Source organism: Zootoca vivipara, chromosome 15 (genome assembly GCF_965207765.1).
Source record: "Zootoca vivipara chromosome 15, rZooViv2.hap1.1, whole genome shotgun sequence".
Classification (NCBI taxonomy): domain Eukaryota; kingdom Metazoa; phylum Chordata; class Lepidosauria; order Squamata; family Lacertidae; genus Zootoca; species Zootoca vivipara.
In genome coordinates this window covers 22,185,224-22,210,594 of record NC_142598.1, presented here as the reverse complement: position 1 = coordinate 22,210,594, position 25,371 = coordinate 22,185,224, and the positions used below count along the sequence as shown (strand labels likewise).

Genomic DNA, 25,371 nt, shown 5'->3' with positions numbered 1-25,371 from the left:
ATGCTACACTTTAAAATTCTCATATTCAAACGGATGTCTTCTTTTTTGGTTGATGCAAATTATCACCTTTGGGGATCCATAATTGCCACCCTACGTAGGGACTGGACCTTGCCAGCCTTTGGGACACCTGGGCACCTACCTGGAAGCAGTACTACAAAATAAAACACATCCATTTTAAAGAGAGACTGGTAGTGAGATGTGGACAATGTAAAAAAGGAATGGGGAATTTCAGGCCATGGGCCAAATGTGGTACCCCAGGCCTCTCTGGCTCACGACAGGACTCATCCCTACACTTCACACTGTCCTCTGGTTCCTTTACATGGCTGAAAGGTCTCCCTTCCTCTTTTCACACAATTTCATTTAAAAAAAGGGGGGAGCACAGAAGAGGAGTTCTTGCCCTTTCTGTATTCCATCCATTTTGCAAGCAATACAATGTCTGAGCTAGCAGTTAATGGATCTCGGCCACACCAACCTGATTTCTGAAACGTACATCTTAAATCATAGAACTTGTAGCAGCTGAGCTGAGAGAGTTACTGACTCATACTTCAAGTTCCTCTCATGAACAAATGACTCCCAGAAGAAGTCACCATGATTTGTCTACTGCTGTGGCAAGTAAAGTGGGGGAAACAGCCCTAACATTATCTGGGGTTTATTAGGATGGAAAAGGGATGCCTTGACACTAGCCGTCATCTCTTCAGCACAGAGGAGCCTGACCTAACAAAAGGTTGAAAAGTGACAGGGACAAATTACCAGAACAAAAGATCAATTAGTGTTGCCTCAGGGAACTAACCAGAGACAGGAATGACAGTGTTATGTATTAGTGTAGGCATCCCCAAACTGCGGCCCTCCAGATGTTTTGGCCTACAACTCCCATGATCCCTAGCTAACAGGACCAGTGGTCGGTTGGGGAAGATGGGAATTGTAGTCCAAAACATCTGGAGGGCCGAAGTTTGGGGATGCCTGTATTAGTGTATATAGTTTTCCCTCAGGTCCTCGGGTCCTTGACAGTTGTTTTAGGAGGGAACTTTAGGAGGGAACTTTGAATTATGTTTGATACATTCTTTGAGGCAGCCTCTATAAAAGCAGGCCAGCTCGGCAATGCAGTTCAGTTCTGTTCCAGCTTCCAAATAAAGAGCTGCTTTTGAAGAATCGCTGTGTCGTCTACCCACTATTTTACACTGGCGATGAGGATGGGATTGAAGGACAGCAGAGCACAGCCAGAATCGGACATGCAATGAGCGAAATCACTGAGCCAATTCAGAGCTGACCGTTCCGGCTAGAGCACTGTGTTCCATCCATCACCCTCCACGTCGGCATCGGAATCATGGCTTCATTCGTGCCTCTACCGCTGTTCGCACCAGCCTCTGAATCATGGGACACACTCCAAGAGAAGCTCCGTACCCACTACGTGCCCAAGCCATCTAAAATTGCTGCCCGCCACGCCTTTTACCACAGGAACCAGGCTGAGGGGGAGTCCATCAGAAATTACATCGCTGCTCTCAGGAAGGCCGCCCTATGTTGTGAGTTCCGGGACCTTGACGGCGCCCTGATGGATCAAGTTGTCTGCGGAATCCGGAACATCCGTCTGCAGCAGCGCCTCCTCGCCAAGCCAGACCTCACGCTACAGAAGGTCATGGAGGAGACTGCAGCCGCAGAAGCTGATGAACTCTCCGCCCAGGAGATCCACAAGGCCAGCAGCCCACACTCCACTAAGAAGCCATCTCTAACAGAAGGCGAGGTTCAATCTATAATTCCCTCACAAGCGGCAGACGTGGATCCTAGCCAAGCCACGTCAGAGGTTCAGCATGGCCCCCCAGAGTCTAGAGCCACTGCTGTGCCTGACCACCCGCCGAGTCCGCACATGGCGGTTCCTTCGGCAGTCACGGAGACAGGAAATTGGACTCACCACCAACATCTTGGCAGGGATTGGCCAACCCCCTGGACACTGGTACTGGCCCTCGGCGTTCCACCAGGGTCACCAAGCGGCCATCCTACTTACGGGACTATGTCAGTAACAGCACTTGAAACGTTGCATTGTAAATAGAAGCTATGTACCTTGAAACTGTTATGCTCTTGTACCTAATTGAAACCATTACGAATGTAACTAATGCCTTTTCTCGGTGGGGAGGGGTGTTATGTATTAGTGTATATAGTTTTTCCTCAGGTCCTTGACAGTTGTTTTAGGAGGGAACTTTGAATTATGTTTGATACATTGTTTGAGCCAGCCTCTATAAAAGCAGGCCGGCTCGGCAATGAGTTCAGTTCTGTTCCAGCTTCCAAATAAAGAGCTGCTTTTGAAGAATCGCTGTGTCGTCTACCCACTATTTTACAGACAGGCCAGGGGATCATGGGAGAGAAAGATGCACATGCATTCACTTTTTTGAATAAAACTATTCAACAGTTATGGGATCCCCACTTTGGGCTACTGTATGTACTGATATGACACAAAAGAAAGACTAAAAGTATGTTAAACAAAAATCCTAACCTCCAGTTGGCAAGCTTATTTTTTGCCTGATGCAAATGTGAGACTGGTTAGGGGATTATAGCACCATGTGGGCCTCACACTCTCCTTCCACACCCACCTCGCCTCTCGTATGGGCATGCTTTCCGTTTCGGGGCTATAATTAGAGTCAAGGGCTGCACCTGTGCTTGCCCTAATCTTAGCCAGCATCAGACCACAGTTTGGAACCATGATTAGAAGTGGATTTGCAAGCTGTGGTTTGGGCTGACTATGGCACACGTTAGACATTACAGCCTCCCGGTGGAAGCTGCTTTCCCACAGGTTCATGCCAACACCACGGCTGCAGCTTCTAAAGCCCCACAATTATGTGGGTGAGGCCAATTGCGCAGGTCTTTCCTATTCTGTAAACCTCATCCCTCGTTCCCTACAGCTCTCCTCTCTCCCTGCCCTGGTTGTGAGAGGTTTCTTTTGTCACTTCCTAGTCTTTGCTTCTCTTTTCCATCTCCTCCAAATTTCATTCTGTTGATCATTTAACTCCTTTTAAGCCCTTCTATGTGCATCAGTCCATTATTTACTCCTGATCTTTTAATAACTTAAATTGTGCTTTCATTCCTCTTTCCTTCTCCTTTAATCTCTCTCCTTTTCCCTGTGTGTATCTACCAATTAGTAACATTTTGTGAATCTGATGACATCTACTCTAGTGACTAGTCCATGAAAGCTTATCCCATAATAAATTTATTTGTCTTTAAGGGGCTACAATACTTTTGTTATTGATGCCACAATCACATTCACTTTTTTTTAATCACACACTTTTCTAGGAAGTACTTTTTGGTAAAGCAGATCACTTCTGTTCAGGCTTCTACTTCCTTCCTCCTTCGCCAAGTTAGTGGAGGTAAGTGACAGAATGAGTTAGCATGTGGTTGTAATGCTAACGTATTGGCTCCATCTTGGCCACGTGCAAAACAGGTGCTTAGCATGGCCTTGTTTGCTGTGAGTAATAAACCTTAAGTCTTCTTTATCCTTTCAACTTGAACTCTTAGCAGACTGTTTCTCTGTGCAAACCACTGCAAAATATTTACCAGACTCCCAACAACATCGGATTAGAACTACCACCGACTTCAGCAAGCTAGCCAGCCAGCCAGCCAAGAGGTGGTGCCCAAAACCAGAAGATAGGGGAAAGGAGCAACTCACAATTCCGTTTTAAAGCTGCGCTTCCGAAGGCCAACACAAGTGTTTTACTATGGCCAGGAACAAAAAGTAAAGGAAAGTAGGGACAGCGGGAATAGATTTTTGCTCGTTTAAAACATTTAGACTCCGCTTCTTAACTGCAGGAAGTCTTCTTAACAACTTTTACTGAGGGTGGTTCTCCATGTTTGCAGACTACAAGATAATAGCACCATAGTGATCCAGTCTAACCCCCCTATAATGCAGGAATATTTTGCTCAACATGGGGCTCAAACCCACACTCCTGAGATGAAGAGGCTCAGGCTCTACCAAATGAGCTGCCTCAGGCCCAGCCCTGCTGCTGGAGATCCTTTTAACTGGAGATACCAGGACCTGAAAATCGAACCTTCCAATTCTGCCTGATATTGCCTATTGCCCTGACACTGATGCTCAGGGGGGCTTACAGGCCTCTGAGTAGGCTATGACTAGGGTGAGTGGATCTGAGTAGGCTATGACTAGGGTGAATGTTGGTGCTGACCTTTAAAGCCCTAAACGGCCTCAGTCCAGTATACCTGAAGGAGCGTCTCCACCCCCATTGTTCTGCCCAGACACTGAGGTCCAGTGCCGAGGGCCTTCTGGTGGTTGCCTCACTGCGAGAAGCAAAGCTACAGGGAACCAGACAGAGGGCCTTTGCGGTAGTGGTGCCCGCCCTGTGGAACGCCCTCCCATCGGAGGTCAAGGAGATAAACAACTACCTGACATTTAGAAAACACCTAAATGTGGGACAAGAAGCTACAGTTAGAACTGGATATGGAACAACTGATTGGTTCAAAATTGGGAAAGGAGTATGACAAGGTTGTATATTGTCTCCCTGCTTATTTAACTTATATGCAGAATTCATCATGTGAAAGGCTGGACTAGATGAATCCCAAGCCGGAATTAAGATTGCCGGAAGAAATATCAACAACCTCAGGTATGCAGATGACACAACCTTGATGGCAGAAAGTGAGGAGGAATTTAAGAACCTTTTAACGAGGGTGAAAGAGGAGAGCGCAAAATATGGTCTGAAGCTCAACATCAAAAAAACCCAAGATCATGGCCACTGGTCCCATCACCTCCTGGCAAATAGAAGGGGAAGAAATGGAGGCAGTGAGAGATTTTACTTTCTTGGGCTCCTTGATCACTGCAGATGGTGACAGCAGTCACGAAATTAAAAGACGCCTGCTTCTTGGGAGAAAAGCAATGACAAACCTAGACAACATCTTAAAATGCAGAGGCATCACCTTGCCTACAAAGGTCCGTATAGTTAAAGCTATGGTTTTCCCAGTAGTGATGTATGGAAGTGAGAGCTGGACCATAAAGAAGGCTGATCGCCGAAGAATTGATGCTTTTGAATTATGGTGCTGGAGGAGACTCTTGAGAGTCCCATGGACTGCAAGAAGATAAAACCTATCCATTCTGAAGGAAATCAGCCCTGAGTGCTCACTGGAAGGACAGATCCTGAAGCTGAGGCTCCAATACTTTGGCCACCTCATGAGAAGACTCTCTGGAAAAGACCCTGATTGTTGGGAAAGATTGAGGGCACAAGGAGAAGGGGACGACAGAGGACGAGATGGTTGGACAGTGTTATCGAAGCTATGAACATGAGTTTGACCAAACTGCAGGAGGCAGTGCAAGACAGGAGTGCCTGGCGTGCTCTGGTCCATGGGGTCACAAAGAGTCGGACACGACTAAAAGGCTAAACAACAACAACAACAACAACAAAAGGCAGCCCTGTTTAGGGAAGTTTTTAATCTGTGATATTGTAATGTATTTTAATGTGTGTTTTTAGCTGCCCAGAGTGGCGGGGGTGGGGGAACCGGCCAGATGGGTGGGGTATAAATAATAATAATAATAATAATAATAATAATAATAATAATATGTTGTTGTTGTTGTTGTTGTTGTTGTTGTTGTTGTTATCTGAGTCGACCTTTCCTTGCTACTCTTCTCCCTGGATAACTGCATGTGCTGAGGATCTGATCTGTAGGCTACTGCCCATACAGTACTGTTAATTCATCAATGTTGAGTAGAGGGGAGGTCTATGTCTGTCTGAAGGATCCTTGTATTTTGTTTTATAAGTTTGCAACCGGGCCGGGGGGGGGGGGGAATGCTTCTGCAGGTACGGAAGAAGAACGCACAAGAAACCCACTTTGAAATTTCTAAGAAGAGCAAGTTGTTTTTCTTGCTACATTACCCCCAGTTTGTTCCACTTTCTTCATTCTGACACATCTGAAGTGGATTTCTGTATTGTGCTTGCAGACTAATAAGGGGCTAGTATGACCATTAAGGCCTCAGTGACTCATTTTTCAACTCGGTGCTTAATCGTTTAAGCTTCCGTGCTGAAGATTTCTCTTCTGCGGGTTAAAACAAAGAAACATTCTCCATCAATTAATGAGATGGAAAAGGCATCAGAAACTTTTCAAAGGGGAGAGAAAAATTTGAAGGGGTGAAACTCTCATGGTAGGGGTTTTGTTGCGCTTATCTTACTTTTGAGGTGGCCAAGAGTGTGTTTTGGTTCCTCAGTGTCCTTTCTTTCATTCTATAAATCCTCTCAGCCTTCCTAGGTGCCCATGTGTCAGTTAAAGCCCAGGGGAAGACATCGTGAGGTAACTTCTTCCATGGGTCTTTAAAATATGTTGGTCAGCTGGGGGGGGGGGTGCAGATTCCTGGGTAGATGTTTACAGGAACGGGAAGCACATAGAATCATAGAGTTGGAAGAGACCACAAGGGCCATCCAGTCCAACCCCCTGCCAAGCAGGAAACACCATCAAAGCATTCTTGACATATGCCTGTCAAGCCTCTGCTTAAAGACCTCCAAAGAAGGAGACTCCACCACACTCCTTGGTAGCAAATTCCACTGCCGAACAGCTCTTACTGTCAGGAAGTTCTTCCTAATGTTTAGGTGGAACTTTCTTGAAGTTTGAATCCATTGCTCCGTGTCCGCTTCTCTGGAGCAGCAGAAAACAATCTTTCTCACTCCTCCATACGACATCCTTTCATATATTTGAACATGGCTCTCATATCACCCCTTAACCTTCTCTTCTCCAGGCTAAACATACCCAGCTCCCTAAGCCGTTCCTCATAAGGCATCGTTTCCAGGCCTTTGACCATTTTGGTTGCCCTCCTCTGGACACGTTCCAGCTTGTCAGTATCCTTCTTGAACTGTGGTGCCCAGAACTGGACACAGTACTCCAGATGAGGTCTGACCAGAGCAGAATACAGTGGTACTATTACTTCCCTTGATCTAGATGCTATACTCCTATTGATGCAGCCCAGAATTGCATTGGCTTTTTTAGCTGCTGCATCACACTGCTGACTCATGTCAAGTCTGTGGTCTACCAAGACTCCTAGATCTGCTCTTATGTGAAAAGGATCTAGGAGTCTTGGTAGACCACAGACTTGACATGAGTCAGCAGTGTGATGCAGCAGCTAAAAAAGCCAATGTACCACCCTTGGCCATCTCATGATGATAAAATAAACTCAAAACCCCACAACCACTCATATTTTAAAGAAATTCTAAAACACCCTGAGAATGTGAGAGAAAAATGGGAGACCCTTTTGCTGAGGAGGAAAAGGTTTGAGAAACTGGGGGGAGAGGTATCAGTACTAATTAAAACAGTGGGACTTGATAGCTTCCCCAGCAATCTCCTATGACGTCCACTAATACAACGAAAATACGGATTGTCCATGGCTGGTCTGAAACGTTGTCCTGCTGGCTCAGGTTTCACTTTAGACTACTTTAAGATGGCTGTTGTTTTTTATTTATTGATTGAAATGCGTTATTGGAATTTGTGGTTGTTTTAGGTAAGCTGCCCTGTGAAAGCTCTGCTCCAAAATGTGGCCTAGAAATATTTCCAAGAAGAAATTAAATAAAACCTTGCCACACTAAGAGGCGCTACCGTACTGATGCTGCAGACTGTGCACAGCTCACAAGAGGGGTTCATAATATAGTTGAAACTCGGAAAATTAGAATATCGTCGAAAAGTGCATTTATTTCAGTAATGCAGCTTATTATTTTTCTTCAATTTTTACAAATGCTTTCTTTTGGAAATTCCACAGTAATAAAACAAATAGTTACAATAATACAAAAATAAGCATCGCTATTACATTTCATTAATTACGTTCCATATATAATTGGCCCGCCTAACAACAAATAATTACAACAAATAAAGGCTTGACATATCTTGCTTTGCATGTCATGCATCTATCTCATATATTGGTTTCACCTTTTAAGTTGCGTTACTGAAATAAATGTACTTTTCGACGATATTCTAATTTCCCGAGTTTCACCTGTATATTTGCTTGAATTGAGAGGGTAGGAAATGCCCCCCCTGCACTATGCATTCAAAGCAGTATCACACCATTTTAAACAGTGATGGCTTCCTGACAAGAATTATGGGAAATGCAATTTTTTAAGGGTGCTGAGAGTTCTTAGGAGACACCCCCCCAATTCCCCACACAGAGCTGCAATTCATATATTGATTTAACTGTCACTCCCTCTTCCCAAGGAACTCTGGAAATTGTTTCTCTGTGAAGGGAATAAGGGTCTCGGCACTCTTAACAAATTACGGTTCCTGGTATTTTTGGGGGAGAAAACTGTGATTGTTTAAAATGGCACGGCCCTGCTTTGAATGTACGTATGGTGCTTTGCCAGAAGTGGGCAGAATGCAACTCAATAAATCACCCACTCAAAAAAATGCTTCAGGGAGTCTGACTCAAGCAAACCCCCATGTCTGACATAGAGTTCCTTTTCTGGGTGCTATTCAATGGTACCCTCAATCTAAATCAATCCAGAGGGGTGGGCATTGGGGAGGGAGAGAGAGAGAGAGAGAGAGAGAAGGAAAATGTATTTGGCATAAAGTTACACGGAAATGAAGGGTTACAAAGCATAGCAACGCTTGTCATCTGCAGCCAGCAGCGTAACAATAAGATATGTAGTGAAGGGAGGTCCTTCTTGCCAGACCTGCAAGCTATTCACTAATTAGACGTATCATTTCATTCCCACAGGAGATTAAATTCAATTTAAAAGACTTCTTTCACACTTCTTCTCCAAGAAAATTCTGGGCAGCATCTTCAGAGTAAGTTTTCTCGAAGAAGAGAGAACCAGAGGCATAGGGTGATGTAATAATGTGCTCATTTATGGCCGTTCAGTTGTGCCCCCCCCCTCTTTTCTCCCTTCATGTGTGTAACATGTAAAGTGGGATCGAATAAGGGGGTTAAAGTAATCAGGGTCTGGACAACTACGAACCTTGACAGCTTGGTTTGATGCAGGCCAACCTGCCCATGAAAATGCAGAACATCGGCTCCAAATGCATTTTGATACTAATTTAAAACAACTACTATGAGCAATTCATACTAGGAGCCCATTATTCGAAAACTTCATCTGTATCACTGCATTAGTATAAGGAGAAGGTGCCAGCCCAACAGAGCTAGAGGCCAAAGAGGAAGGGCACAAAGGCCGTCAGGGTTTTAGTGAGATGTTGAAATACTGAAATCAATATTTGAAGAACACTTGAAATATACGTTCAGCTTCGAAGTTCTCGTGAGTTTTGTGAACTCTGCACCTGCAGTGTGCAGAGTAAATATATTTATCACTTTATAAATTCCCCATTTGCTAATGTCGTTCTTATCCAGTATTTCACCCATTGGTTATGCCATATTTCTATAATTCAGGTTTAGAGATCTTTCTGATATAGTTTGTTGCCAGCCACAGACAGGATGATGTAAACTTGCTTGGTCTGCTGACAAACTGGTGAAACTAAAGTATTCTGATTGAGTGATTTTAATCGCAGTCATTTTGACTAACGATGTCAATTATTACCAAGACTTCCCTTCCATTCACATTAATCACCGGTGAAGTCTCTGGACCATATCTACATAAGTTGGTTTAAATGTCCTGGCAACTATAGCAGAGCTGCCAAGTTTTCCCCTTTCTCACGAGGAACCTATTCAGCATAAGGGAATTTCCCTTAAAAAAGGGAGAACTTGGCAGCTATGAACTATAGATGTGACAAGTGAAGTAAAGAGAAGATTGGCAGGGATGGATCCCTAGCAAAGAATTCACAGTACAGTACCATCATCAAACCTGCTACGGACTCAGTCTGGATAGGTGCATAGCAAACATCAAAGCATTGATGCTGCAAAATGCTTTTCTTCTGGTATCATCTCCTCCTGTCTTTCTCATTTTCCGTATGCCAAAGTTTCCTTTTCTTACAACTTCAAAACTTTAATAGAAACTACAGTATATGGGGTGAAAAGCTTCAGTCAAAGGTCATGTGATTTTTGTACGCTGAAAGGAAACTATATGAAAATGATGTACCGGTGGTATTTGACACCCTACTAAATTATCTAAAATGTACAAGACAAGTTCAAATATCTGCTGGAAGTGTAAAGAAAAAGAGGGTACCTTTTATCACATGTGGTGGACATGTAAGATAACAAAATCATTCTGGCAACTGGTATATAATGAACTTTTTAAAATGTTTAAAATAACTTTTGTCAAAAAACCAGAAGCGTTTTTACTAGGAATTGTTGGTACCGAGATTCCAAAAGATCAGAAAATACTTTTTATGTATACGACAACAGCTGCACGGGTGTTATTAGCCCAAAGATGGAAAGAAGTGACAATCCCAACAAGGGAAGAATGGCAAGCCAAGATGCTAGACTATGCCGAAATGGCAAAACTAACGGGGAGACTCAGGAATCAAGACGACAAGGACTTTAAAAAAGAATGGGGAAAATTTTTATAACTTACCTAGGAGACCACTGTAAGCAAATTAAAACCCTAGCTGGACTCTAAGAAACACTTGTAAAGTAACAAAGATTATGGATAATTTGGAAAAATGAAAATTATGGACAATGTACTGATATGTAGTTTTAAACTCTGTTTTAAGGACCCATGTAGGGGATGGGGGGAAATCACGAGATTCAGAGAATCTCACAAAATGATTACACAAACTGTTTGAATGTATAGTTCTGGTTACAGGTAGGTAGCCGTGTTGGTCTGGGTCGAAGTAAAATAAAAAAATTCCTTCAGTAGCACCTTAAAGACCAACTAAGTTTTTATTTTGGTATGAGCTTTCGTGTGCATGCACACGAAAGCTCATTTTATTTTGTTTGAATGTAAATTTTTAATGATAAAAATAAATAAAAATATATTTCAAGAAAGGTCATGTGATTTATATAGTGACAGTTATTAAAACATTATTATGTATTTTCCCCCTTTTCATGTTCGAATAATCAGGGTGCTTGGTGGAAAGCCAGATGGCAGCTTGCTAGGAGGCTTAGCAAGGGCAGCTGGTTAGACAGGAAGGGGGAAATCATTAAAGCTTCTCAGTGACTCCATGCCACAGAAGCTCATTCAACTGGCTGAGGGCTGGGGTTGGGAATCAATAGATATATACCCTTTGGACAGCAATAGGCAGCAATTTTTATTTATTTTTAAAGGTCTATTTCATTAAGCATTCTGTCTTGTTTAATGAGAACTTTGATTTCAGCAGTGTTATCCTTAAAGGTACTCTCATGAGGTACTTTGGCCACCTCATGAGAAGAGAAGAATCCTTGGAAAAGACCCTGATGTTGGGAAAGATGGAGGGCACTAGGAGAAGGGGACGTCAGAGGACAAGATGGTTGGACAGTGTTCTCGAAGCTACCAACATGAGTTTGACCAAACTGCGGGAGGCAGTGGAAGACAGGAGTGCCTGGCGTGCTCTGGTCCATGGGGTCACGAAGGGTCGGACACGACTAAACGACAACAACAACAACAATCCTTAAAGGCCCATAAACATTCTCGACCCTCCTCATTGTTTATTATTTACTCCGTACAGGGATGAGTTCAGAGGAAACTACTGCTTTGTTTGCTTTTTACGTCTTGCATGTAATCTGTCTGATTATAATTTTTATTTTTTTGTGGTACTGTGTCGGGTAGGGGGTGGGAGAGGCATAATACCGAGAACCATCTCCAGGCACAGAAATTACAAGCTACAGAGTGTCTGCTCCGTGTAAGCGGAATATACAGTATGTGATTCAGGTTAGCACTAAGGTTCTAAAGCAGGGGGTCAGCAAACTTTTTCAGCAGGGGGCCACTCCACTGTCCCTGAGACCTTGTGGGGGGCCGGGCTATATTTTGAAAAAATATATGAACGAATTCCTATGCCCCACAAATAACCCAGAGATGCATTTTAAATAAAAGGGCACATTCTACTCATGTAAAAACATGCTGATTCCCGAACTGTCCGCGGGCCGGATTTAGAAGGCGATTGGGCCGCATCCGGCCCCCGGGCCTTATTTTGGGGATCCCTGTTCTAAAGTAATGGTCTCTATAAAGTCCTTGGAGTCATATCATTTGCCCACTGCTCGCTTATCAGGGCATTTCACTGTTCCTCATATACTTTTATTTTTCAAAAAAGAATGTTGTTTTTTTAAAACAAAACAAAACAAAACACCAAGACCTGGAAAGCTAAGTAAAAACAAAGACCCTCTTTTTCAAGCAAAAAAACCCCCAGAGATTAAGACTAACCATGTGTTATTTTAAGAGATTTTTTCATGTATTGGGGGTGCCACTCTTCACTTCAACACTACTTTCCAGCCTCATGACGGGCAGAGATGGTTAAGTGAGCTTGCCAATTCAAGGCCTTTTTAAGCATCTCTTTACCACCAAGGGCTCTTTCACACACAACACAGCAGTAATTCCAAGATTGCCACTAAGCACACCTGTACTGACAGAACACAGGTCCACCACACTCATACTTTACATTCTTAGGTGCACACTTAAAAATCATGAATGCGTTAGGAGGCTCTTTCCTAATTTCTCATCTGTCCTCTTCTGCCAGAACCTGACACACATTGCAAGTTTTTGTTTTTTGTTTTAAATAAACTGTTCCTAACACAAGACTCCCTATAAAATGCTCCAGCAGTTTCCTTTTTGCAGTTTTTGTCTGGAAAACAAAGCTTTCCCTCCTTGGTACCTTCCCAAGGAGTTTGTCCAGTTTAACCGAAAACTCCACGCCCATCTTTCGCTATGGCAAAGCGCCCTTACCTTCTTTACTGGGTACCTCACGAGGAAGAGAAGCCCAGAGCAGGAAAAGGAGCTCAAAGGAGAGAAGTGCCTTCCTCCCAGGAAATCTCAGCTCCATATTCCCCGTGGAGGCACTTCTGCTCCCAGACCCTTTGCAGCACTCCTCCTCAGCTCTGCCAGCCTGCAGCTCTCTCAGTTCCTTCTCCAGAGGCCTTAGACATCTGGGCAACAGTGTGGTGCCCTTTGCATGAGGCTCTCTCTAGAGCCAGTTGACGGACTGGGGCTCGTGCATTGCAAAATCTGCCTGGCTGGCCCTGAGTTATGATGAAAGACTAAGGCAGAGGAGTGGTGAAACTAGTTCTCTCCCAATCAACTCCCTTCCTTTACTAGCTTTAAAGGGGCTGTCCCAGGACTTCCCATCTGGCAGACAAATAAACTCACCTTAAAGGTAGCTACCTTTTCCTGGGATCCTCCCTCTGTCTTTTCTCCAGTTACACCCTGTGTAATAGCTTCAGGGTGCCACCTGGTGGGTTGGTGCTGACAGTGACTTCCACAGAAGTTAAGACTTCGTGTGTTTGTGGACTTCATAGCTGAAAGAAGCCACTTGGTTTTGTTCTTTTGCAAGATTCCTCCTGCTCTGGAGGGTAGAACGCAAACCAATGGCTTCAAGTTACATGAAAGGAGATTCCAAATAAACATCAGGAACGACTTTCTGACAGTAAGAGCTGTTTGACCGTGGAACGATCTTCCTTGGGAGGTTGTAGACCCGACTCTCATTCCTTGGAAGTTTTAAAGCAGAGATTGGAGGGCCATCTGTCATGGAAGCTTTAGCTGAGATTGAAGGGGGTTGGATTAGATGACCCTTGGGGATCCAACTCTATGATTCTAAGGGTTATTCAAAAGATGTGCCACCTGTACTGTTTGCACACTAGGGTGATGACTTTTTCATTTTTTTTCTCAAAAATTATTTCCTGTAGCACAAATGGATGAACCTTTGCCTATTAATGACTAAAATGAGGTATATTCCACTGAAATATTTAAAAAGGTTAAGCACAAACCGTTTTTAATTTTTTTGTATGCTGTTTTACCATTTCATAAAATTGTATTAACAATTCTATATATATTTCGTATCAAATTTGGACACAACACCACATTCCACAATGGGGAGTGTTCTTAGCAACATAGGGTATACAAATGTCACACCTGCGCAAGGTAAAAGCCCCTTTTTGGGACCTCAAAACTCAGCCAGCAGACCCTGACGGGAATGCTGGGAAAAGAACCTACAGGAGAGGTAGCAAAACATCGTCCTCTAGTGGCGTCTAGACTGTTACTGCAGCTAAAAAAAGCTTCCTTGTGTGTTTGATGACCCTATATAATGTTGTATATATGTGACTCTAAAGCTTGGGTTCAATTTTATATCTGCTTATAGTGACTTCAAAAATGGTCAAAAAAACTGATAAATAAAATTTTTAAAATCATATTTTGTGTGTGAGGTTTTTTTAAAAATCAAATCTCTTTGAAAGTAAGATTTTATCTAATCTTTAATGAAAGCTCATCAAATTATGATACAGGGAAATGAGGTTGTAAAAAAGTCATCACCCTATTGCACACATTTTCAGGACAGGGCCACCTGAAGGCTGTTCCCCCCTACCCTCTGCACTCTGATAATGTCTCTTGCTTGCCTAGATGAAGGATAGAGCGTGTGTCGTTGTGTACAGAAATTAGCTTTCTGTGCAAAGGTAAAATTCACATTCATTATTTCACCAGGTTTTCATCCGGTAGGATGTGGCTCCCAGGCCATTTCCTTGAAGGGAATGAGGCCTCAGGTAGTAGGCTGCTGCAGTAGGGAGTCCAGCGAAACACAGTCCATCGTATCAAAAATGAGAGCAAGGTTGTATGAAACTGATCTTTAGAAAATGTAACTTGAAAAAAGAGACATTGCACATACTTTAGTAAACCAAGAAATAGTTAATAAAAATAGTTTTTTTAAAAAAAAAATGAGAGCAAAGCGACATAGTTGAATGCAGACTATCTCATAGACAGAGAAGGGAATGCATACTAAGGTTATCTGAACAACACAATGGGGTAAATTCAGCTGCGGGCATCTAACTTGCTCAGCGTCTCCCTATGATATGATTATTAATTTGTTTATTGCCTTCTGCAAATACATCTCTAGGCAAGCACAAAATGCAATAAAACAGCTAAAGATCAGTTTAAAAACAGTACAGAAAATAACAGCAGGTCAGTTTTAAAAGAATGCTATGTAGACATCCATGGAAGAGACCTATTAATCCAGCTGGGACAGTTTGCTGGAACCAAAATGTCTTCAATTATTTCCAGAAAGTGCAGATAGTGGGTGTCTGTCATATCTTGGCAGGAATGCTGTTCCACAGAGCAGAGACAACCTTACTAAAAGTCCTACCCCGAGCTATCTTCATTGCTGAGCTGAGATTCAAATTCACCTCTATCTCTTTCCGATCCAATACAGTACTCTAGCACAGCACATGGGCTCCTTTACATGCTTCTACGGTTAACAGCACAGTGTGTTCACCCAGGGCAGAACTATGAGAGGGGGGATCTTATTGACAAAGTCAGGAATTAATGCAGGATTTGTAAACATTTTTTCCTCCATGGCTGGGCTGGCTGGGGATGATTAAAATTGTAGTCCAAAACATCTGGATGTGCCCTTTTCCAGAGCCATAAATAAATGCAATAAGATGGCTTCAAGATTAGTGTATTGGGTAATAAAGCTGGGGGACCCAAAGAGCAGAGAGAAGAGGAAAAAAAAGTTGATGGCAGCTGTCAATATGATGAAGAGGTTATGGTTAAATAATTTGGTACAATTATTGCTATACTCCAAGATTTAAAAAAAACAAAACAAAACGCAAAGCAAGCAAGACAATCAGTTTCGTTTGACCAATTTGTGTTGATGTTTAGTATTTAAGTTTCCTTCGTACACATGGTATGCAAGAGTCTGGTCAATTGCATTAGCAGAAAAATCGACTCCTCAAGTTAGAGCTGCTAAAGGCAAGCCAAATCCCTTTCCTTTTACAACACCTGGCTGGCCAACCGTTTCTTAATTACGTGAAAATAGAAGACAGCGAAAGAACACCACCACACTCTCATCTGAATTTATGGAATGATTTAGTGAACTGAGCCAATACAGATGTTGGTAACTTTTATTCTTGTAGAAGGTTGTGATGCCCAATATGTTGTGATGGTCTTTGTTGGTTATACTATACTGATCTGTATAGTATCTGATTGGCTGATCTGTTGACCTAAATGTGAATAAAAACATTTTGTTAAAGCCTTGGCTAAGCTTCCATGTATTACACAGAAGAATTCATCTAGCAGAATGGGGCAAAATAGCTAATCCTCACTGTTGGCAGGTGGTTCAAATTTGCAGTAGTAGTTTTCAGCAGCATCTTTTTGGTGTATTCCCCTTTCTTCAACTATCCAAGTGCAATGCAGTGGAGTTGTACATGTAGCAACGTATCCATCCGCCTTCCTTCGCACAGTTATGTTATAAAGTCTCCACCCCCAGCTTCCCAACTGGTGAGTGATCATATTCCAGCTGGTCACTGTATTTACTTTCTTTGTAGCTTTTGGGCCAACGTCTGTGGTGGCAATGCTGGACCAAAGCCATTGCAACCAGAAGAACACCACGTTGCCATCCAGCAGTTTGTATATTGGCCTGGCACTGACTGCAACCGTGACATCATCATAACTCTGGTTGTGGACCAGGATAGTCAAGTCATTAGTGTTTTCCTCCAGGTCTGAAAAAACAGGTAAATACAGATGATACTACAGTAATCATTTCCCTTACATTTCCAGAGCACAGTAACGGAGGCAAAGGGCAATGCTAAGCTGAGGATTTGGTGGTTATTAGCCCGACTTTTCCCTGTGCCTACTGCTACTACATTGGCTTCCTATCTTTATCTTTAGGGCTGGATTTTTTGTTTTGTTTCACAGCCAGCCTATTGTACAGTATAATAATAAGAAATCAATGTACGCTATAAAACGCAGAGGGAAAGGCCTTTTCTCTTAATGCCGTCTTCACCCATTTCCTGACCAACAGTAATTTCTCATCATGACCTGATGTACAATGGCCTCCTCTCTCTCGTGATCCTGTACAACGCAAAACACCTTCAGGATGAAACATAAGTAATTACCCCTTAGTGCATGCATCAAGTTTTACTCTATAGTTTTTATCATTTGTAAATGTGTTAAAATGTTTCCCCAACAATAAACTTTTTAAGCCATTGCGTAACATGTCCCCCCCACCCCACCTCACCCTAGAACTATGTCCCAGTTATACTGGACAGGCACATCCGACTCCCAAGAGACTGCGATCTAATCCCAGTATTGAAAAACTTCCTTTGGGGAGGTAGGCCAGAGATATTGAGCTTTTTTTTTAGGGGGCAGGCCAAAGTTGTTTGTTGAGCTTGTTTTTAAGGGGGACAGACCATAAATCACTTGCCATAGACAGAAGCAGGCAGCGATTACTCCAAATTTCATTTTCCCAATCGTCCGCAGAAGACAGCAAAAGAACAACCATTTTGCACGACAGAAAAACACAGTGAGGGGCCCGGGGTTGGATACATTCATTCAACAGCTTCCCCCCACCCATGATCGCAAATGAGCCCAATATCAACCACGATCGACCTCTATCACCAGAAGATCTACCTGTCGATCACGGTTGACTGGTTGGACATCCCTGATATAGGCTGTTTAAAATCCTATATATATTTGCTCATGATTAAGTGCATAGAATCAGAATCAGATCTCCAATGTGATTTGTGCTGAATGCTAAAATTTTGATTTCCCATACCAACTATTCTGATAAATGTGTTCCTAATATACAACTTCTAGGCAGAATGGAACTTTTCTCTGAAGAGGAATTTGTGATAGTGCAGGGAAAATATGCTTAACTCTTTTGAGGACCTCACTTCCTCCTGTTTAATAGCCAACCATTTCCATTTCGGTGGTCATGCGCACATTCCTTCATTTCGCAACAGCTGGGCTGAGGAATTTAGTACTGAGGTTAACTAGTATTTGAGTGGGCAGACTGACAATCTGAAACACAGGTTCATTCATTTGAAATATTTATACGTTTGAAATATCAAATGTGAACTTAGCTGGAAGAAGCCCCAGCATGTTCCCACATGTTCATCACAGTTTGTGGTAACTGTCTTGCAGGGCTTTTCCTTGAAAAGCATTGTAGAAGAGTTTGTGGCTTCACAACATCCCTGATACTTCCAACTCTACAAATTCTATGATTCTATGATACAGTGGTAGCTAATCTGTGGGCTTCCACATGTTTTTGGACTACAACTCCCATCTTCCCATGCTCTTGGCCACACTGTTTGGATCTGACAGGAGTCAGTATAGTTCAACAGTATCTGAAAGGCATCAGGTTACTCACCCCTTGTTTTTACAGATAGTACGTTTCTAATTCTTAGCAAGTTAGAACAGCCCGTTTTTTTTTTAAATGCCAGAACAGAATGACTGGTGTTTGGGGAATAAAAATATGTAAATATATGTAACCTGCATCCCTTCAACTGTTGCTTGGCTACAACTTTCACCATCCCTGACCATTAGCCATGCTGTCTGAGGCTGATGAGAGTCTAGCAACATCATAGAGGACCACAAAGTTTCCCAAATCTTGTTTTAGAACATACTCCAAAGTCCTCTGCAGCACCCATGAGTTCCCCGGAGGCAGAATGTTTTAAAATCAAGGCGTTTAGAAAGTGCAATATGAGATCATACCCATTTTCTGCGGGATGTTTCTTCTCAAACACCGGCAAGTCACTGGCAAAGATCTGCAAAAGAAGGAAACATATCTTTTCCCGAACATAAAGGATCTTTCCACTGCACCACATCTCAGTGTCCAAATAATGCTCCAAAGAGTTGTACATTGACAATGGCCTCTCCGGGTATTCCTCCTCTCTAAAGAATATGCCTCCTTTGTGCTTTTAACAGGGATGCAATCTAGGTCCCATCTGCACAATAACTTTAAAGCAGTATCACACAACTTTAAGCAGCAATGACTTCTCTCAAAGAATCATCAGAGCTGCAATTTGTTAAGGCCGCTGAGAGTTGTTAGGAGACTCCCTGTTCCCAGAGTGGTTTAACAATCAATCCCTCTTCCCAGGGAGCTCTGTGAAGAGAACAGTAGTCTCCTAACAACCCTCAGCATCCTTAAACTATGGTTCCTGAGATTCCTTGGGGAAAGCCGTAACTGTTTGAAGTGGTGCGATACTGCTTCAAATGTATAGTGCAGATGGGACCTAAGCCGATGGGCACATTTTCTTCAACGTGGTATGATTACCATTTATCAGCATGCGTTGGCACTGTTCTCTCTCTGTGTCCTATCGTGTTGAGTACCACCAGCCACAATGAAAGGATTCCAAAGGCGTACAAAGTATTTGTGTACTTTGTTTCCCTCCAGTTTTTGGTCTCAACAAAAGTCACGGAGAGCAATTTATTAGTGAAAAAATACCATGATAAAAATGGTTCAAGATGGTGAAGTATGGGGAGATGCGGTAGCGGGGAGAAGGGGAAAGTTCAGCTCTCTTCATCTGTGCACCTTTTTCAAGTAAATATTATTCCCCACATGTTCCCATGCCGCTTTATGTGTGGATGCAGCAAACACCTGAACAAAGATGGCTGCCACCATCATGATTCGTTCTGTCCAGAGGTGGGTCTTCCCCACATATTTTCTCTTGCTAAAACTAGTCTCCAGCCTTGCTGGAGAAACCGCGTTTCTCTTTTATTCTGTGGGATTCGTGTGTTCCTGTTAATGCTGGCTACAGATTCAAGTTCCTAGAATCTGTTTATACTTTCCATTACTGTTTCTTTGTTTCGGCAGCACTCGACACAACAAGAAATCTGTTTTGCACCTAGTAGAGTCTAATTTAATTAAGTCTGCCTAATGCCTCCAGCATTCGCTGTTCAGGGCCAAATTAAACGTGTCACCACCATTCATGCAACCAACAATTATTATTGACTAAACAACATGTGTGGGGCCCCCAATCCGGATCAAGACCCTGGGGGAAGGCTAAGCAGATGTTAGCCTTTGTTTCTCCACTCTGGTTCCCATCTGGATTGACAGGAGAACTTCCATTGCCACCAATCTGGTGGAATGCAATGAGTGTGTGTGGTGGGGTTTTTTGGGGGGGGAGGGGGAGATGCGCTAAAGCACCTCCAATCCTCCTGCCAGGGTTCTGATCCATAATGCACTCCATGCCTGATATTCTCTGTAAAAATAATTCATGGAGTTGCCGATTGTGTGAATGGCATTACACCTAGTTTTGCCCTAATATGTTTACAAACCACAGACTTTTGGGGCTTTTCAAGTTTTCCACCACCACCACCCTCTTCCGCTTTCTCTGCCTTCACTCTTCATGTTTGCGCAGATCAAGTCGGAACGAGTTTAAACTTGTGAGGAGCTACAAAAGGATTCCAACAAACGGAGCGAATGTGTGGCAAAACAGCAACAGCAACTATCATTACTATTGCTATTACTACAGTATTAAGTTTCTTACCCTCCCTTCACCAGCAGGTCCCAGGGCAGGTAATTGGCAATTACTCAGGGCGGGTAGAATAGTATAACTTATCTCTACAGAAATGCAGAAATACCAGCACAGTAATGGCATCAGACACAAAACCCATTTCCTTATACCATCCCAGAGCTAATGGCGTAGCTGGGAGAATAAAGAGATGCTTGAAAGGAAGCCCCCAGAGCTTGCAAATAAGCAAAGGGCATTGTGGGAATAAAACTTATTACAAGAGGTACCCTCTGCTTACCCTCTTCGTGAGGAATATCAGTTTTGGGAAGAGGACACAACGCCACAGACTGTGAACAGTCCATCCCTTTAAAGCACATTCAGGGCACTTTTTCCTCCTCAAAGAATTATGGGCACTGTAGTTTATCCCTCATGGAGTGACAATTCCCAGCAACCCATAACAAACTACAGTGCCCAGATGTCTTTGAGGGGAATTATGTGCTTCAAATGTGCTTTAAAGGTAGTGTACACTGCCAGAGATTGTGGTCCCCCATCAACCAACCACTTTTTTCTCTTCCCCACTGCTGTTGCCACCTCCATTTCTCTCCCTCTCTCTCCCACACTCCCCCTTTCTTTTGCCTCTCCACTAGCAGCGATGGCACTGATAGTTTGTTCCCCTCCCCTAAGGAAGTGTCAAAAAGGTTCTGTAAACCAAAATAAGACTAATCACCTGTCCAGCACTCTATGATTGAGACAAGAGGCATCTTAGGTCTGTTTCTTTCTGGTTTCTGCCTGCCAAATTTTTGCATGTCGTGTTTCCATTATGATTTTCTGTATTGTGTGATTTAATAAGCTATGAGCTAGTTTCATTTTAATTAAGGGCAGTTCCACTGATGCAGTTTTAAAAACATTTTTAATTTACATATTTGCCCATTTAGCATCACATAATTATCCCTTCCTTGAAGTTTTCTGCAGTTCCTAGGGTGTGCGCCTTTTGTAATTAAATAGTGATAATTTTAGGCAGTTATCTAGAGAAGTTAAGACAGCACATTTGATTGTTTCAGTGTTATTTTAAATATCGTACAGTACTCCATCTGTTACCATGGCAGCTGCACCCCATAAAAACAATGTCACTTACCAATCTTATTCAGTTCTCCTTCTTACAGCAAAACGAAGTTGAATGAAACTAAAGCTGAAGGAGAGCAGGTCAGATAAAGGGAGGAAATCTCAAAGAAATGAATCTGGAGAAATGAAACTGAAACTGTTGCCCTTTTTTGTAAATGAAATCCGGTCCTCCCTAAACAGAGGGCACGTGTCAGGCCTTGTGTTGTGGGTTGGGAACATCGGAGCAGCCACAACACCCTATTGGTGGTCCCTCGAGCTTGGGAGCAATTGGGCTAGTGGGATGCCAATCAAAGCAGTTCGAGGAACTGCTATGTACTTAAGCTGATGGATGTGCCCTGAGCTTCTTCTTTTGGGCTCAGTGCATTGGAACACTTGCCCACCTCTCCCTATATTTAGGGCTTGCGCTTGACCTTGCTATGCCGTCATGTGTCGCCTGTCATTGGGACAGGGGCACAGCAGGAATTTCCCCCACTTGGCTGATTGGCTAGTGCCACTTGGGTTTCGCCTGCCGTGTAGCACATCGGCACAACTTGTAAGGTTGCGGATAGGCTCTGGTTCAGGTGATAGGGGTGGCAGGATGCCTAGCCATCCCTAAGTATTAGATATTCCTTTCAGAAGGAATCCACGGACTCATGGTTGGTCTTCCCCATGCGGGGTTGTGCCCTGAGCCTGAGTCCAGGGCTCATCTGGGTGGAGGTGTGGCAGACACCCCTGCCTGCTTCTGTCCCAGGTGTTCACCCAAGGCTGACTTATGGTTGGTGCCGAGTCAACGCTGCCTGCAGGGCTCAGAGCCGTCCTTCCTATTGGGGCTACTGGTGCGTTGCGCCATGGCACCAGCCTCTCAGGGGCACCTCAGGGGTGCCCTAGCGAGTGGGGGAGCTGTGTGCGAGGGCTGCCAGGAGGCGGCCGGCCGCCGAGGGCGAGACCCCTCTGCCCTCAGCACTGCATCCGAGTCCTCCGAGCACACTGAGGGCGCAGCAGGGCAACGTCCTCTGCCTTCCCTACTCAACCCAAGGAGGCAGCTGCTGCCTCTCGCCTTCCCCGGCTCCCCCTTGGTGAACAGGGCCCTCAGGGCACGGTGGCGGGAGCTGCTGAAGTGCCAAGGCGCACCGTGACACGCGCTTTGCCAGACCCTTGCAATGTGTGGCGCGGGCTCGTCCTGGGCACCGCCTGTGGCCGCTCCTCTTTGCGCTGCTCCTCCATGCACTGCCGGGGTTGCTGTGGGGCCACCCGGAGCCTCTGTTCTGCCGAGCAGCCGTCTGCTGCCCGCCCAGAGGAAAACATAGGGGGTGGGAGCACAGCAGGGGTCCTTGCGCCAAGGTGCTAGATAAGCTTAAGACGCCCCTGGCAGGCCTGCAGGTAGCTAGTTGAACCAGAGCCTATGCAACCACTCACTTGATTTGTAATCAATAAAGTTGTGGCCTAAATTCTGCCAAAAACCAAACCAAAATTTGAGTCCTATCTGAATTTATTTCTAGGCCTGGTTAAAAGGTATCCACATGCAAATGCAAATAACAGAATTTGTATTCAGAAAAGTGGATTTTGTGTGCCTCCTGGTGGACTTCTACTGACATTTCCTGTTTTCAATGGATTCCTGCAGATTCTATAGCTTCCACATCTGCATGGACAGAATAGGTTGGACTTCATGCATGAAAATAGGCAGCTGCATTGCAATTTCTGGGAGGGTTATTCAAACTCTGTACCATCTGCCTGCATTTTCACATGCAGAACAAGCCAATACTCCTTTTTCTGTATTATATGTGTGAAATTATGATATTTGAAGGTCATATGATAATTACCATAGGGATTTATTTCTGAAGATGTTTTCTTTCTGTTTCTGTATGTCAATGCTGGGGTCTACAGTACTGGGTTAATAAGCCCAGATAATATACATTTTCTTTTTTTACTTTTTCTAGGCGAGTAGCTGCATCATACTTTGAGAGGTCTGTCAACAACTAAATTATCAGTTACAGGTAGGTAGCCGTGTTGGTCTGAGTCGAAGCAAAATAAAAAAATTCCTTCAGTAGCACCTTAAAGACCAACTAATTTTATATTTTGGTATGAGCTTTCGTGTGCATGCACACTTCTTCAGATACACTAGAAACAGAAGTGTCAGACCCTATATATATATACAGAGGGTGGTGGGGGTGGGTGGGAATGGGTGATGGGCTGATGGGAGTGGTAAACCTGTAGATGGCTGTTAATGGCTGCTGATGGCTGCAATTAGTCCTGGGCTGAGGTGCTAAAGAAAGCTTGATCATGCATAATGAGATAAGAATCCGATGTCTCTATTCATCCCAGGTGCTTCCTGTGAGCATTTTCACCCCTCCCATTCTGAAAATCTGGTGATATCTGCTGTTGGGAGGGAACAGTTAGGAATTGTTACTTTGTTGTTTTTCAGTCCTGACTCTGCTCTCTGCCGTGTGCTGTGTGCAGTTTAATATCTTCTGTAGACAAGATGGCTAAGTGAGAGGCTGTAACACTCACAAAGCCAGATCTGTAAATATGCAGTAGTTAATAGAAATAAATGAGGAATGTTTTGAAACCTCTACAAATGCTTCTGCTGTTTACTGCTGATTTGGTGCTCATAAAGCCCAGTTATGAGTCCATGATTCCCGGGTGTATGCTGAAGGTGTTCCAGACGTCCTGCCCAGGCATAGGGGCCTAAGAAGACCTGGACAGATCCTGGCATTTACCCACATATGGTAGCAGGCGGATGGTTGCTGGTAGCAGACTGATGGTTGCAGATGGCTATTGATGGTTGGATAATTGGATGTTTCTGATCCATTTCCATCTGATGCTGCACATCAGAGTTGAGCTGTGAGCTGAAGCTGTTTTTCAAGCTGCTGTTTGATTTACAGAAAGGTATGTTGCTGGCTGCCAAGAAGACAGCAGAGACGCTTTTCCAGTTTGCCTGTTAATTGTGCTGAGTGGGGAGAGAAGTTGCTGAAAGAGTCAAGAGTATTTGGGGTGCATGAAGGGAAGTGTCTTGCTGTTAACTAAACACAGGCATGGCTTCTGCACATTCTGGCCAGATGTCTCTATCTTTTCCTCTCCTTACACCAGAGACCTATCCTACGTGGCAGGTCAAAATGAAAGCACTTTTACAAAGGGAAAAGCTTTACCATACTATAGAAGATGACCCCCCCAATGAGGATGATGATGGATGGCCAGCGTGGCATGAGGCAGACATGAGAGCCAGGGGGACAATTATTCTGAGTGTCCAGGACCAGTTGTTGGTCAATTTGGAGAACCAGCAGACTGCACGGGCTGTTTGGAATAAACTTCGAGATATGCATCTAAGACAAAATGCAGGATCCAGTGTGCTTTTCTTTAAAAAGCTGTGTAGGCTGGAATTACAGAAAGATGGTGATTTGCCCAGCCATCTAGCCCAGTTAAAACGTCTCAGACAGGATCTTGTCCAGCGAGACTTAAATATTTCAGAAGCTGTTTTTGCAATGCTTATCATAAACAGTTTGGATGAATCTTATGATGCTGTAGCTGCTCAATTGTCGTCTTTGCCCAATGACCGTCTAACAGAAGATTATGTGTCTAGCGTGCTCTTGAATGAGTGGGATCGCAGACAGACTGCTAGAGAAAGCAGGGACAAGGCTGTTGGAAATGCTTACAAGCCTTCAACAGGGGAAAGTGAAAGTGTTGCAAAAGCTCTTAAAATGCGCCGCTGTTTTTCTTGCGGAGAGGTCGGCCATTTTAAAAATCAGTGTAAAAACTCTTCAAAAAAGAAGGGCAACTTCAAAGGCAAAGGGGGAGGAGGCCGAAAACCCCAAGGGCCAGCTGCATCAAAGGCTTTGATCTCACGCAGTTCTAATCAACTCACACGTTCTGTTTTTGTTGTCGACTCAGGAGCCACAAGGCACGTGGCCAATGATAAAAATCTCTTTCTTCATCTTGAGAAACAGGGAGGAGCAATTCATCAAGCGGATGGAACGACTATTAAAAGTTTGGCTCAGGGAACGGTTTCTTTGCAGAGCCTTAATGCAACAGTTAAAAATGTTATGTATGCTCCTCATTTGCAGGATAATCTCTTGAGTGTTTCT

At 43.7% G+C, this 25,371-nt stretch overlaps 1 protein-coding gene and 1 long non-coding RNA gene across 2 annotated transcripts in view; both read right to left on the bottom strand.

The window, feature by feature from the left end:
* Positions 1-13,047, bottom strand: part of EPHA1 (EPH receptor A1) — a 79,875-nt gene extending 66,828 nt beyond the window's left edge. Inside the window, exon 1 of the mRNA XM_035097046.3 lies at positions 12,702-13,047. Within this exon, the coding sequence (XP_034952937.3) occupies positions 12,702-12,798 (97 nt within the window). The 5' untranslated portion in view covers positions 12,799-13,047. The remainder of the gene's footprint in view (positions 1-12,701) is intronic.
* A 1,761-nt stretch (positions 13,048-14,808) lies between these two features.
* Positions 14,809-21,465, bottom strand: LOC118075328 (uncharacterized). Its single transcript, XR_004691370.3, has 4 exons — positions 21,327-21,465; positions 18,450-18,502; positions 16,061-16,456; positions 14,809-15,958 (listed from the first exon to the last, which is right to left on the bottom strand). It is a non-coding gene; the product is annotated as an uncharacterized LOC118075328 (long non-coding RNA).
* Between the last annotated feature and the right edge of the window lie 3,906 nt (positions 21,466-25,371).